This window comes from Octodon degus, unplaced genomic scaffold (assembly GCF_000260255.1).
Source record: "Octodon degus isolate 3935 unplaced genomic scaffold, OctDeg1.0 scaffold00178, whole genome shotgun sequence".
Taxonomy (NCBI): domain Eukaryota; kingdom Metazoa; phylum Chordata; class Mammalia; order Rodentia; family Octodontidae; genus Octodon; species Octodon degus.
This window is the reverse complement of record NW_004524754.1, coordinates 3,968,675-3,981,000: the sequence shown is the minus strand read 5'-3', so window position 1 is coordinate 3,981,000 and position 12,326 is coordinate 3,968,675. Positions and strand designations below refer to the sequence as shown.

At 49.8% G+C, this 12,326-nt stretch overlaps 1 protein-coding gene across 1 annotated transcript in view; it reads left to right on the top strand.

Annotated features, from left to right (window-relative positions):
• The first annotated feature begins 940 nt into the window (after positions 1 to 940).
• The window catches only part of Prmt8 (protein arginine methyltransferase 8), a 93,644-nt gene continuing 82,258 nt past the window's right edge, over positions 941 to 12,326 (top strand). Inside the window, exon 1 of the mRNA XM_004643574.2 lies at positions 941 to 1,111. Coding sequence (XP_004643631.1) covers positions 1,037 to 1,111 — 75 coding nt within the window. The 5' untranslated portion in view covers positions 941 to 1,036. The remainder of the gene's footprint in view (positions 1,112 to 12,326) is intronic.

Here is a 12,326-nt window from a genome sequence, read left to right as displayed (position 1 = left end):
GGGGGAGAAGGCAGCAGGCGCTTCCGTTTGGCTCTCCCCCACCTTCTTTTCCAAGCTACAGCTGGCTGTCACCTTCACCCCACCCCGACCGCCAGGGTAGAGCCGTGGAGCCTTGAGTGCCTGGGACAGGGACAGTAGAGAAAGGGCTAAGTAAGGACTCCACACTTCGCCCCAGAGTTGAAGGAGTTAAGGACCCTCCCCCACCCAGACACCCACCCCTTCACCCCCCAAACCACCATTCACCGAGAAAAGATCCAGAAGTCGGCGGAGGAGCGGGAGAGGTGGTGGTCTAGCGGGGTGCGGGCGAGGCGCCTGGCCCCGTCCTGCTTCGAGCTCGACCTCGGTGGGCGGGGGGACGCTCGCGGACGGGGCCGAAAGCCCACGCGAGCCCTGCCTGGCGCCTGTTCTCCTGGCGCTAGCCCAACGCGGCCCTGCAGCTTCCACGCCGCCCGCCGTGGCCCCCGCGCAAGTTGTGCGCCACACCAGGGAGTCAAGGCCGCCAGCGAGCCCGCAACCTGGCCGGGGGCGCCGGGTCACCGGGGCCGCCGTCTGCACCCAGCGGCCCGCCCCACCGGGCTCCCTCCCCGCCCCCACTCACCCTGCTCAGCCCTGAGAGGGACGCGCGGGGAGCGCGGTTCCCCGCGGATCGGCAGAAGTTGAGCGGAGTTGCGCCGCCTGACCCGCCGGACTTCGCGAACCGCCGCGAGGGAGCCCTGGGCCGCCTCCTCCTGCGCGCCCCTAGCGCGGGTGGAGAGGGACGGGCGGGGTCGGGAGCCGGGAACTTGCAAGTGTGCGAAGGAACGCGAGCCGGAGAAGGAAAGAAAACAAAGTGCGGACTGCGGGGAGGACTCCGCTGCGGCTGGTCGTGCGGCCGGCGCTCGGTGGAGGGGCTGGGTTTTTCTTTTCTTTTCTTTTCTTTTCTTTCTTTCTTTCTTTTTTTTTTTCCTCGCCCATTCCCTGGCTTTCTCTCGTAAAGCGACACCAGCTTCCTTGCTTTCTCTACTACCTCTGTATCGCCGAACCCTGGCTGGCGCTTATGGGCATGAAACACTCCTCCCGCTGCCTGCTCCTCCGGAGGAAGATGGCGGAGAACGCAGCCGAGAGCACCGAGGTAAGCGGGCGCCAGGGCGCACGGCCCCCGCCCCGCCCGGCCCCGGCCCCTGCCCCCGGCCGCCGCCCCCCTCCCGCGCCGCCGCTGCCCTGCGCCGAGTGCCAAACTTTCCGGCTCTATCCCGCTGGCTGACGCCGGCAGGGTGTGTTTGTGCGTGTGCGCGCGTGTGTGTGTGCGCGCTCGTGTGTACGTGTTGGGGGGGGGCTGTGCAGGTCTCAGGTCCCCTCCCTCTTGAAAATTCAAGGGTTGCTCTTGCCCTGTCACGCTACCCTGCCACCGGCTGCCCCTTCCCCCGCGTCCCGCGCTTCGCCCCAGGCTGCGTCCAGGAATCCGGGTCGGGTCGGTACCCGGCCGGGTCTGTCCCTTCCCGCAGTTTTAAGACCCTTTCTGGCCGCTGCTTGGCTCTGCTCTTCGTGCTCGAGGCGGTCCTGGCCTCGGCTTCCTTCGACACTGAGTGAGTGGGATGACTTAATTCTCTCCCCAGGACCCCCAACCCCCGGCCCGGATCCGGGCAGGGAAAGGTACGCAGTCCTCCAGCGCTGGGAGCGCGGGCCCTCAAAAGCTTCAGCACCGGGGACAGCAGCCGCGCTGCAGCTGCGGCCCTGGCTGGGGGAGGGGGCCCTGGAATGCGGCCGCGTCCGGGAGCCCGAGCTCACCCTGCTCGGCAAAAGCACGCGACGCCGTGGGAATCTGCCCTTCCGATCCTCGCTGTCGCCCCGAGCCGCAGAGTTCCTCTGTGCGTTCCGTCTCGAGACTTTTAAGCTGTGTCCCTTCGCCCGTCCCGCACCCCGCTGTCCTTACGGCCACGGAGCTGTTCCATGGGTTCTGGGAACCTGTGGTCACGGAGGGCATCGACGTGGGCAGCCCCTTCTCTTCCCGGAGGAACAGTGCTCCGAGTGGAGGAGGAGTAGAGTATATGTGATATTCCCTTATTCGGTGGCAGGAAAAAGACTCAGGGACAAACTCCTGGTCGCTATGAACACCCAGGCGTCTGTGAGGCTGCCTTACACTCACACGGTGTTACCCATGTGCAGCGTGGGGCGGGCTGGAGGTGTGGCGCGGGGATTGTCCCAACGTCTTGAGGGAATGCAAAAAGGTGCCGAGACCCTTCCCGATCTTCTCTCCTCGTTTTCACAGCTCTGCAGCTAACCCAAACCCCATAGCGTAGGCAGTAGAGCTTTAAGAATCCTTGTTCCCTCCAGGACTAAAAGCAGCACGCATCTGGCAGCACGCCCTGAGACTGAGAGCTCTGGGCACGCGGAAATCCTGGGGCTCCTGGAGTTAGGGCAAAGCCGGCATGCATGAGTCCCCAGCCGCATCCCCGCCCCCACCCCCATGCCGAGCAGACGCTGGGAACGGTGTGCGCGGAGAAGCGCTCAGCCTGGCAGACACAGCCAGCCTTCCCCCTCCCCCTCTGCTCTTTGCATGCCCACGGGCAGAAGAGGCTTCTAAAAATAGCTGAGACTCAAGGCCGAGCTTCTAAATTGTTGGGCCAACCAGAGTCACGGTCTCTGCAGCCAGGTGGCTGGAGCGCTAGAAGCCGGAAGGCGTCCCCTACTGCCTACTGGTCCCACCTCAGCCCTGGCTCATTTGCTTAAAAAAATAAATAAAAGTTTCTGCGTGTTCCAGATCCTGCTAGCCTGCCTTTCAACGGTGCCTTGTGCAGACCCCAGTCCGTTCCCACCGGGTGCATTGGTGGCGGCTGTGCTCCCTCCTCTGCGAGGGTGCAAGGTGTCCGGAGCAGGCAGAGCGGCGCGCGCCAGGCTATTTTTACTTGCTTCCCCCGCTGATCCGAGCTCCCCCTTCTCAGCAGTCGCACATGCCAGCTCTGCTCAAGGCATCAATGAAACTGCAGCAGAGGCAGCCGAGTTCTTTTGGAGGGGAAAAAGAAAAAGAAAAAACCAAAAAGAAACAAACAAAACAGAGCTTGGGGCACAAAGGCTGCCAGGGTAGCAGCATCTCAGCTGGGGCTCCCTGTAGACAAGTGGATGGGGGGAGGGGCAGGCAGAGGCTTCTCTCTCAGCGACTTCCTGGGAAGAGTGAACCCAGACTTGGTCAAAGTGCCCAGTAGAGGCATCCAAGCAGAGTGACTCGCACTTGGTTCTCCTCCAGTAACTGGCTGTCTTTAGAATAATCCATGAGGAAAGCAGGGCTTCCCTAAATGTGGTATTGTGGATTCACCTACGTATGTGGGGGAGAGTGTCGCTGTGTCTGGGTACTGAGGGTGATGGTCCTCATGATCTTGGTTGGTGACTCTGTTGTCAAGCATTCACTCTACAAGGAATGAGTAGGTACTGGAAGTCTAACCCATCTGGTTTCTCTTCTCAAGAACTCACTGTCCACTGGACAGCTGTGCTGGACAGTCCATAGCACCCCTTCCTGCTGTCTGGTGGTGCTATTTGCAAGCTCTCTTATTGCATTCTCAACACTAATCCTTAATACGTAGTTCTCATCCAGGAGGCTGAGGTCAGGCAAGTCACTTTGTGGACTAAGCCAGTCTGGGTGCACAGGTTGATCCCACTTCTGATTTATTGCTCTGTGCCCTGCTCTTGCCATTTCTAGCAAGACATGTTTGAATGGGAGTGGAGGAAGAGTCTGAGAAGAGGAATACTTTGGAAGAGAAGGTGCAGTGGTGGGGAGGCAAGGAGGATGGAGTTCTTTCTCAAGGGAAGCCAATGGAAGACACTCCTGGCTTGGGGCAGGAGGGAGAGTGAGGAATAAAGTTATGCGCCCACTGACTGTAGAGCCTGCATGCAGTGAAGTGTGAATTTCATGTGGGATACTCCAGGGCACAAACTTAAAGAGGTAAGATGGCCCTGGGGGGGCCAGAGAGCATCTCTGCCTATTTTGACATCAGTTTTATTCCTTGTTACTTTGAGCTGTTTTGGCTTATGAAAGCACCATGAGGTCAGTATGGTAGCTAAGGAGACACCAAGACAGTCCTGCACATGGCAAGCATAGTGTCAGCTCCACTTTCTGGATCCCTCCAGATGTTCCTCTTCCTCAGTTAAGAGTGTCCCTACCCTCTGGCAGTCTCTGCTTTCTTCTCTAGGTCTCAGCAGAAGCCCGCTCTCATGGCCTTCTGAGGCATCTGCAGAGACTCTAGTCCTGGCCCTTTGCAGCCACTGTCTCAAGCAAGTTGCTCACCTCTGCCTTCACTAAGGTGTTAACCCTGTCCAGTCCATCCTTGCCATCACTCTTTGGTTGACTTTTGGAAGCATAGGTCTGCTTATGACCAGACACTTCTTTGAAAACTTAGAATACTGTGCTGTTCCCAACAGGCTTTGGGAGAAAGCCCATTTAATTTCATTTGAACAGCAGAAAAGGTCTTCAATATCTGCAGAGCAATTCTCTGAAAAGATCATTGACTCCAGACCTTTGTGTGTTACATGCTTTTTCCCTGACCTGTACTGTTCTGTCCCCCTTCTTTCCACTGGAAAAAAACAGTTGCAAATCCCAAAGCCAGTGTCACTTCCTCTGGGCAGCCTTCCTGCTCCACACTTTTCCGATTGCAAGATCATTGACCTATTATATTTATTCTTCCAGTTAGATAATGATTTCTTTTTCTGTATTTAGGACAAGGTCTCACTATGAAGATCGGACTTACAGTGATTCTCCTGTTTTCAGCCTCCCAAGTACTGGGATTATAGGTGTGCCCTACCATGTTCAGTCTCAATTGATGTCTTAGCACTGCTGGCTGGCACGACATGACTGGGATTGAACCCCGGCTACTGTGCTATGCCTAAGCAGGGGCTTTAAGCTGCTGAGCTATCAGGCCAGCCCCAACAATTAACTTTTTCTTGTATACCATGTTCTTAGTAAATAATAGAGGTGGACTGAATTTATTCATGTGAATATGAACAAGCTCTTTGAGGCTTCTGGGGTTTCTTCTCCCATACCTCTGCTGTATTTATGTTGTTGTGGACCTGTAAAAGACACAATGGATAAGCTGGGAATCAAGGTACTGATGCAACTGGATGCACGAATACATTTTGGTTTTTCCTGTCCCTATTTACTATTCAGTAATTACTGACTCTTACTATGAGACATTTTTCTGAATATAAGATAAATGCATTAATCACAATGCCCACTTAAGAACCATATGGGATAATGGGCCCTATGAGCTGTCCTGTGCCTCACTGATTCTTGGTGAGAGGCTGGTGCATTATTTATGGAAATGACTGCCTCATTGAGGTTTCACCACCTCAGAGCACAGCCTCCAGGGCTGCAAAAGAAGAGTAATTTTGGAGACTGTTTGCAAATGTTCTCTGGAGTTGTTAGCCCAGGGAGAGAATAACAATGGGTTAAGAAAAAAATCATACAATATGACCCTAGGTTAAGAGTATCATAATGCTGCCTGAGTTATGGGGATAACAGAACCAACTTCTGGCAATGTGTGTCGTGGTGACTTTGGCAAAGGATCCTTCATTTTCAGCCGAAATGCATGATCCCATTACACAAAGATCAGGGAACCAAGGAAGTGAGTGAAGAAGAGACACTATGCAAGTTCACTATCCGAACAAGGGACAATGAAGGTTCTAGGGCCAGGCTGACTGGTTTGAAGTCTAGCTCTGGGCTTGGCAAATATGTTTGTTATGTTGAACCAACTGGTTAACCTCCCCAGGCTTCAGAAGGTTGTTGGGATGATTAGTCAGTGAATCCATGCACTGGGGTTAGGATATTGCTGTATTCATGTGAAAGTTCAATAAACTTTAAGAAGTCTTGCCAAGAAAACACACATTGGAGGGATTCTCCTACTTCTTGCAGCTCTAGTCAAAATGGTCCATAAACTATTGTCTACATCAATTTTTCTTTCCTCAGTAAACACTGATTTCAGTCCTTAAGTGTGCTCAAAATTACAAAGATGACTGTTTTATTTTCTGGAAAATTTAGTTTTGTACAGTCCAGAATTGGCTTTTGGCTGTCAAAGAGGATGAAATACAACACTCCAATTCAGGAGTGGGTTTCGTTTCTTCCTCTTAACTGAGTGCACTTATTTCTCACATGCCAATGCAGAATGTGCCAAAATCTATAAAAGCACTACTTTTACCTTGGTGCCTACCATGGTCAGGGATGGATAGAGCAAGCACAGGCAGGGAAGGAAGTCAAAATTTCATTGTGTCCACATTCCTGCCTCCAAGCTGTCCTAACTCAAAATGTGTAATTGCCACATATCTTGATGGAGAGCTTCAGGGAAGATGATGTTCCCAAACTCACGCAGCATCTCAGTGGTCAGGAAGCTCTTTCTGGAGTCTTCTCTCGAAGCACCTTTTTAAATGCTATCCTGAGCAAACATATGTGGCAATTACACATTTTGAGTTAGGACAGCTTGGAGGCAGGATTATGGACACAATGAAGTCTTGACTTCCTTCCCTGCCTGGGCTTGCTCTATCCATCCCTGCTGTGATAGTCAGGTCACAATGGTATCACCCTTCTGTGTTTCACACACGTATTCACTGTTCCCACATTGCTCATGTTTTCCCTGCTAGCACAGTAGGCACCAAGGTTGAAAACCAGTTGGTGATGTTTCCAACTTGGACCATGTTAGGCTGTCTCATCCTCTTTACTAGTTTTGTTCCAGATGCTGTCAGGCTTTTCCTGTGGTAGTCCAGCATTAGCTTTCTCAGAGAAAGAGTGGAGAGAGGGACATGGTCGCCATTACCCAGCCTCACCATCATTTCACACATCAAATGGCTCTTCTTATTTCACTCATTATTGGAATTCCCTTGAGCTTTCCCTAGATTTGTGATGGGTGATAAGTAAAGATCTCTTAAGATATGGTTCTGTAAGAGCAAACAACAAATATGCATACATTCATTATATCACAGAATCTTAGAGCTCTAGGAGACTCAAATGTTTTACTTAAAGTGATACAAACTCTTGTCCAGTGTTGCAGAGCTCTTTGGCATTGGTGCTGACACCTTTACTTCTAGGCCAATGCTGCTTACTCGTTCTTTACATGGGGTGTCTGATTTATGTGTACGCACACATGTTGTCCACATGCACATAATGGTTTTCTGCTATATCCTATCCTACTTTCTAAAAATCCATGTTTCTTTACAGAAGTCCTAGGAATTTTACACAAGAAAAACTTTTCTACATCTATATTGCCCTTAAAATGCTCATGTCATGTATTCCCTCATGTGGAATGCTACTGGGCCTGAAATACAGTCCCCAATGTACAGATGAAGAAACTGAGGCATAGAAAGTCAGTGTTACTTGCCCAAGATCCAAAAGTTAGTAAGTGACAAAGCTGGGGCTCAAACTTGAGCTTTCAAGAATCACCAAGACCCATGTACTTCCCATCCACTGGTCTGTAAAGGCATGAGACAGACAAGAGCAGAAACTGAAAATCTGAGGAGAGGGCAGGCTGAGATCAACGGAAACAGTAGGGAGTGGTTGGTGTGGGAGAAGCCCAGGAAGTGGGTGCAGCCCCACGATCCTCTTCACAGCCCTTCTTTTCTTGCCACTATCCTCACTTGCACAATCCTTGGTGCAGTGGCCTGAGTGACAGGGCCATGATATGACTTGTGGCAGGGACAGCCTCGCTCCCCTACTCACCCACTCAGCCCCATGTCTGCAGTCTTTGTGACAGATCAGGAGAAAGAGCACCCCTCTAGGCAAGTATAGCACTGTGGAAACTGGACTTGAACCATCAGCGTGACCTCTGGACACTGTCCAGATCACTTACGTGGGTGAAATGAATACTAAAGCCTGTAGGACAGGAGCTGTGTCTTTAAATTTATCTTAGTGGTTCTATCCCCTGTATTAGTTTCTTAGGGTTGCACTAACAAAGTACTACAAAGTGAGTGACTTAAAACAGCAGAAATTTATTCTCTCATGGTTCTGGAAGCCAGAAGTCTAAAATCCAGGTGTCTGGAGGGTTGGTTCCTTCTGGAGATTTTCATGGAAAATCTGTTACTTGTCTTTCTACTAGCTTGCAGTAATTGCCAATTAGGCTGGGCATTCCTTGGCTTGTAGCTGTATCATTCCAATCTCTTGCTTCCATCTTCACATGATGTTCTGTGTGTGTGTGTGTGTGTGTGTGTGTGTGTGTGTGTGTGTGTGTGTAGCTCTTCTCCTCTTAAGAATGCCACTCATTAGACTAGCTACCCCCTCAAATTCATTGTCTTAATTTTTAGCTCAATTGCATTTAGAAAAGCTTTATTTCTCAATGAGGTCACAATCACAGGTACCAGGGGTTAAGAATCTAAAACATCTGTTAGGAAGAGATAATCACTTATAACACACACTCCTCAAACATTGTAAAGTCCAGTATAAATTGGCTAATGAATGATGAATAATTAATTAGTCATTGGAAGTAGTCTGCACCCCATCTGCATTGCCCATTGGCTTCCTATGCTCTTTCATGGCATTTTTCTTGAGCAGCAGCAATAATTATAACAAGAACTACCATTTTAATGTCCGTATTATGTGTTGGGTGCAATGCTGAGTGCTTTGTAAGCATTGCCTTATTGAATTTTTACAACAACAAAACAAAGTAACTCTTCATAATTACATTTTGCCATTGAGGAAACTGAAACTTGTATGGTTCATTATGTTGGCTGAGATAACAGAGCTAGTAGGAAGCAGGTGGAAAGCCCTGTGCTGACCTGGGCTTCTTCCTCTCTTCTGTCCACACTCCCAACCTCAAGCTTGTCTCCCTTTTTGGCCCATACGAACCCTCACTTACCTGCCTGGACTTTCAGGAGGAACTGATAAATTTCCAGACACAAGAAAGGCTATGACTGATGGGAGCTGATGTACCTGGAATAGGCTTCCACAAGCCAGATCCCTGCATCTTCCAGCTTATGTGTTTTGTAGTAACCAGAAGAATTATTTTAGTAGCAGAATTTTGGGTCTATTAATAGCTTATCCAAAGAGCTATTCTGGAGGGCAAGAGGGACGCTGAGTCCCTTGACAACATCTAAAACTTTAAACCCAAGCTACTGATTTCTTGGCTTTGTGTGGAGGTTGAGTGCCAGCTCTGGCTCCTCTGCAGGGATGCAAATCTTAGCACTACAGCTTCCTACCTTACATAGGTTGCTACATTTATCTGTGCCTGATTCCACCCTTGGTGATAGGATTGTATAGGATTGTACCCTCTTATCCCAGAAGGTCATTGTGAGCATTTTGTGAGTTGTTCGGGTAAGATGCAGATCTGAAACATAGTAAGTGTTCAAGAAAGATTAGCTTCCCCTTAGTCATCTGGACTTACCTGATGGCATCCCAGAGGGAGAGCAGATCCAATAAAGGGTCTTTCTTGGCAATGCTGGCTGGCAGAGGTGGGAATGAAGCAGTTTCAGAGAAGGCTCTCTGAGTGAGATGGTTTGTCCTTAGGTCAGTCAATCAGGGTCAGCTACCCAGTGTGAGGCAGAGTTCTATGGCCACCTGCCAGGGCTCCACAAGGGCCCCTGGGAAGATTGCACCTTCAGGATATGAGGCTTCCTCTGTGATCCTCAGTCTGTCCTGTCCTGTTTCACACCAAACTCATACTCGGGTCTACAATCTCCAGTGCTGGTACCTGGTCATGTCTACAAAATCATTGTGAAACCTGAATGTGTCCTTAAAATGTGAGAGAAGCAGGGCTATAGTGTCACCCTGCCAGATTAAAGACATTCTGAGGGGTGCCTAATATCTGGAAGACTTGCATCCCTCCCAAGGGTACCACCGAGGAGGACACACTTCCTAGTTGTTCATTATTACACAGATGGGAGACTTTCTCCTACTAAAAGAAACTGAGGCACTGGAGAAGGAAGGAGATGAGAGGCATGCTCAGCCTTACAGGACAGATTGGATGTTTAATTACCACATTAAACTCTCTTGGCATAAATCCTGGAGAATAGATACTGTGTGTGTGGCCCTGCCAGAGAAAGTTGGTCCAGCTAAGGCCAATTTAGGCTAATGTCACCACAAAGGAAATGGCTATTAGCAAATTCACCCATTAGGCCCCTTTTATCACTCTACGTGAAAGATAATCTGTTAGCCAAGTGAAGTGCAGGCCTCACAGGAAATGAAAGGCTGCAATTCCCACAGACACATTAAATCCAAGGACTGCATCTCCTGCTGACAAGCAGTTATGACAGCAGTTCTCCAGAGAGACTCTATCAGAGAATTCCAGGAGTGAATAAAGCCCATCAGAAATGTATATGGGATACTAATAGCCATGTTCTCTGTTAACATGCATTAGTTCAACTTCTTCCTACAAGTAAATGGTAGGAAATTGGACACTATTTAATGAATGAAGAAAGAAAATAGATTTGTATACTGTATGTTCCATGCTAACTTCCTTTTCTTAGGATCTCCCTTTTGTGAGGAGGCCTTTCCCTAAGTTAAAAGTGTAGGCCCTCATTCTAGGAGGCTGAGGCAGTAGGATTGCAAGTTTAGCTCAGCATGGACAACTTAGTGGCTTACTGAGATCCTTTCTCAAGGCAGGTGGGGGCTGCTGTATATGTAGCTCACTGTGAAGGGCTTGAGTTCGATCCCCAGTACAGGAGTTGAGTGGGGTGGCAAATGCTGTGAGCCTTATGAGTTGTAGGGGAGAGTTTTGGAGTCAGATCTAAGTCTGAGTCTCATTTGCATCCCTATGGGTTATAAAATCCATTTTGTAGGTTAACAAGGATTGAGTTTCACTGTGTGACAAGACAACAAGTGTGACAGGGCTGGGAGTGTGCCTCAGTGAAAGAGCTTCCTACAGCTCTGAGCTCCACTCCAGCCCTGCACAAGAAAGTGCCAAACACTTTCTGCACTGTAAGTTTATTTGTTCAGTTTTGCTTTTAGGAGGAAGTTTATATCTCAGTGTGGATACAAGTGAGCTAATCGAGGCAGACTGCACAAGGATGGGAGTGTGCAGGTGTGAGGTTGTATCCAGGCATCTGAGCTTCCGTGTCCACTGTGCAGTAATAATGTGTGTGTCCAGTGCATGTGGAGGGTGGTGTGTGGCTCCTAATCCAACCTGCAGCTTCTGTGCTAGTCACAGGCTCTTGGGTCTTAGCATGCATGGGCAGTGTGTTGCTCGGGGGACTTATGTTAGAGTGAGTTTGGGTGTGGGGACAGCTGAGGAAGAGGCTTGAAGAAATGGGCCTGAATTCCAAGGTTAGCAAGGCTATTCAGCCCTGACTGTAGCTGTTAGCCTCCAATTATTAGTACCCCTGCTTTCTCTGAGACTGGGTTCTAGATGGCCCTCTCTTATCTACAAGTTCTTTCCAAATAATCTCCCCTCTTTCAGCTTCTGCTATGGATCAACTGTGTTTTATGCCCCCACCCCCAGAAGCTACTGGGACTTTGGTTCCCAGATGGGTGCATTGTGGTGCAGACCTCTTGGAGGTAAAATGGGGTGAGGTCCCCAGGGCCTGTCCTCAGTAGAGACTGAGAAACTGCTTTCTGTTTGAGCTGCGACTGCTTCCACCGCAGTGATGCCATTTGCTGTCCTCACCAAAGGCTGAGCCAGGGGCAACCTGGGCTTTGATCCTGATTGTCCAAACCTGTGATCTGAATGGGCCTCTTCTCATTATGGTGAGGAAAAGCTGACTATAGCACACCAAGGCTGCAGACTTCAGCATCTCCCTCCAGTCCTCCCATTTTCTCTACAGCCAGACTCACCCACTGCCATCCTCATCTTACTAAATGTTGAGCCAAAACTGCAAACCCATACTCTTGTGTCTCCTTTCCCCTCCACAAGACCAGGAGACAGCACATCTTATGTGTCTGCTTCTCCTCTTGTTCTTAGTCTGTGCTCTGGGTCCCAGGCCTGGCTCAGGTCTCTGCCTCTCAATCCTGAGTGTCTTCTGGGCATGCTCACCTCCTTTTCCTTGTATGGTCTGCTCTCACTGGGGCATGGTTGAATATTCTGAAGTGGAGATCTGACTGTATCTGTCCTCTTTGCAGGCTCTTTTTGTGGCTTTTCCATAGTTCTCAGGACATTGGCCCATGTCTTTGCCATGGCCTATGGCTGCTGCAGAAATCATGTTCTGAAGACCATTATATCTTCAGTTTTCTTCCCAACACACACACACACACACACACACACACACACACACACATACACACACACACACACCTGCTGCTGTCTCTTCATACACTGGGGAAGTTCTCTATTCCTTGAGATCCCTGCTTAGAAGTTTCTTCTTCTTCTTCTTCTTCTTCTTCTTCTTCTTCTTCTTCTTCTTCTTCTTCTTCTTCTTCTTCTTCTTCTTCTTCTTCTTCTTCTTCTTCT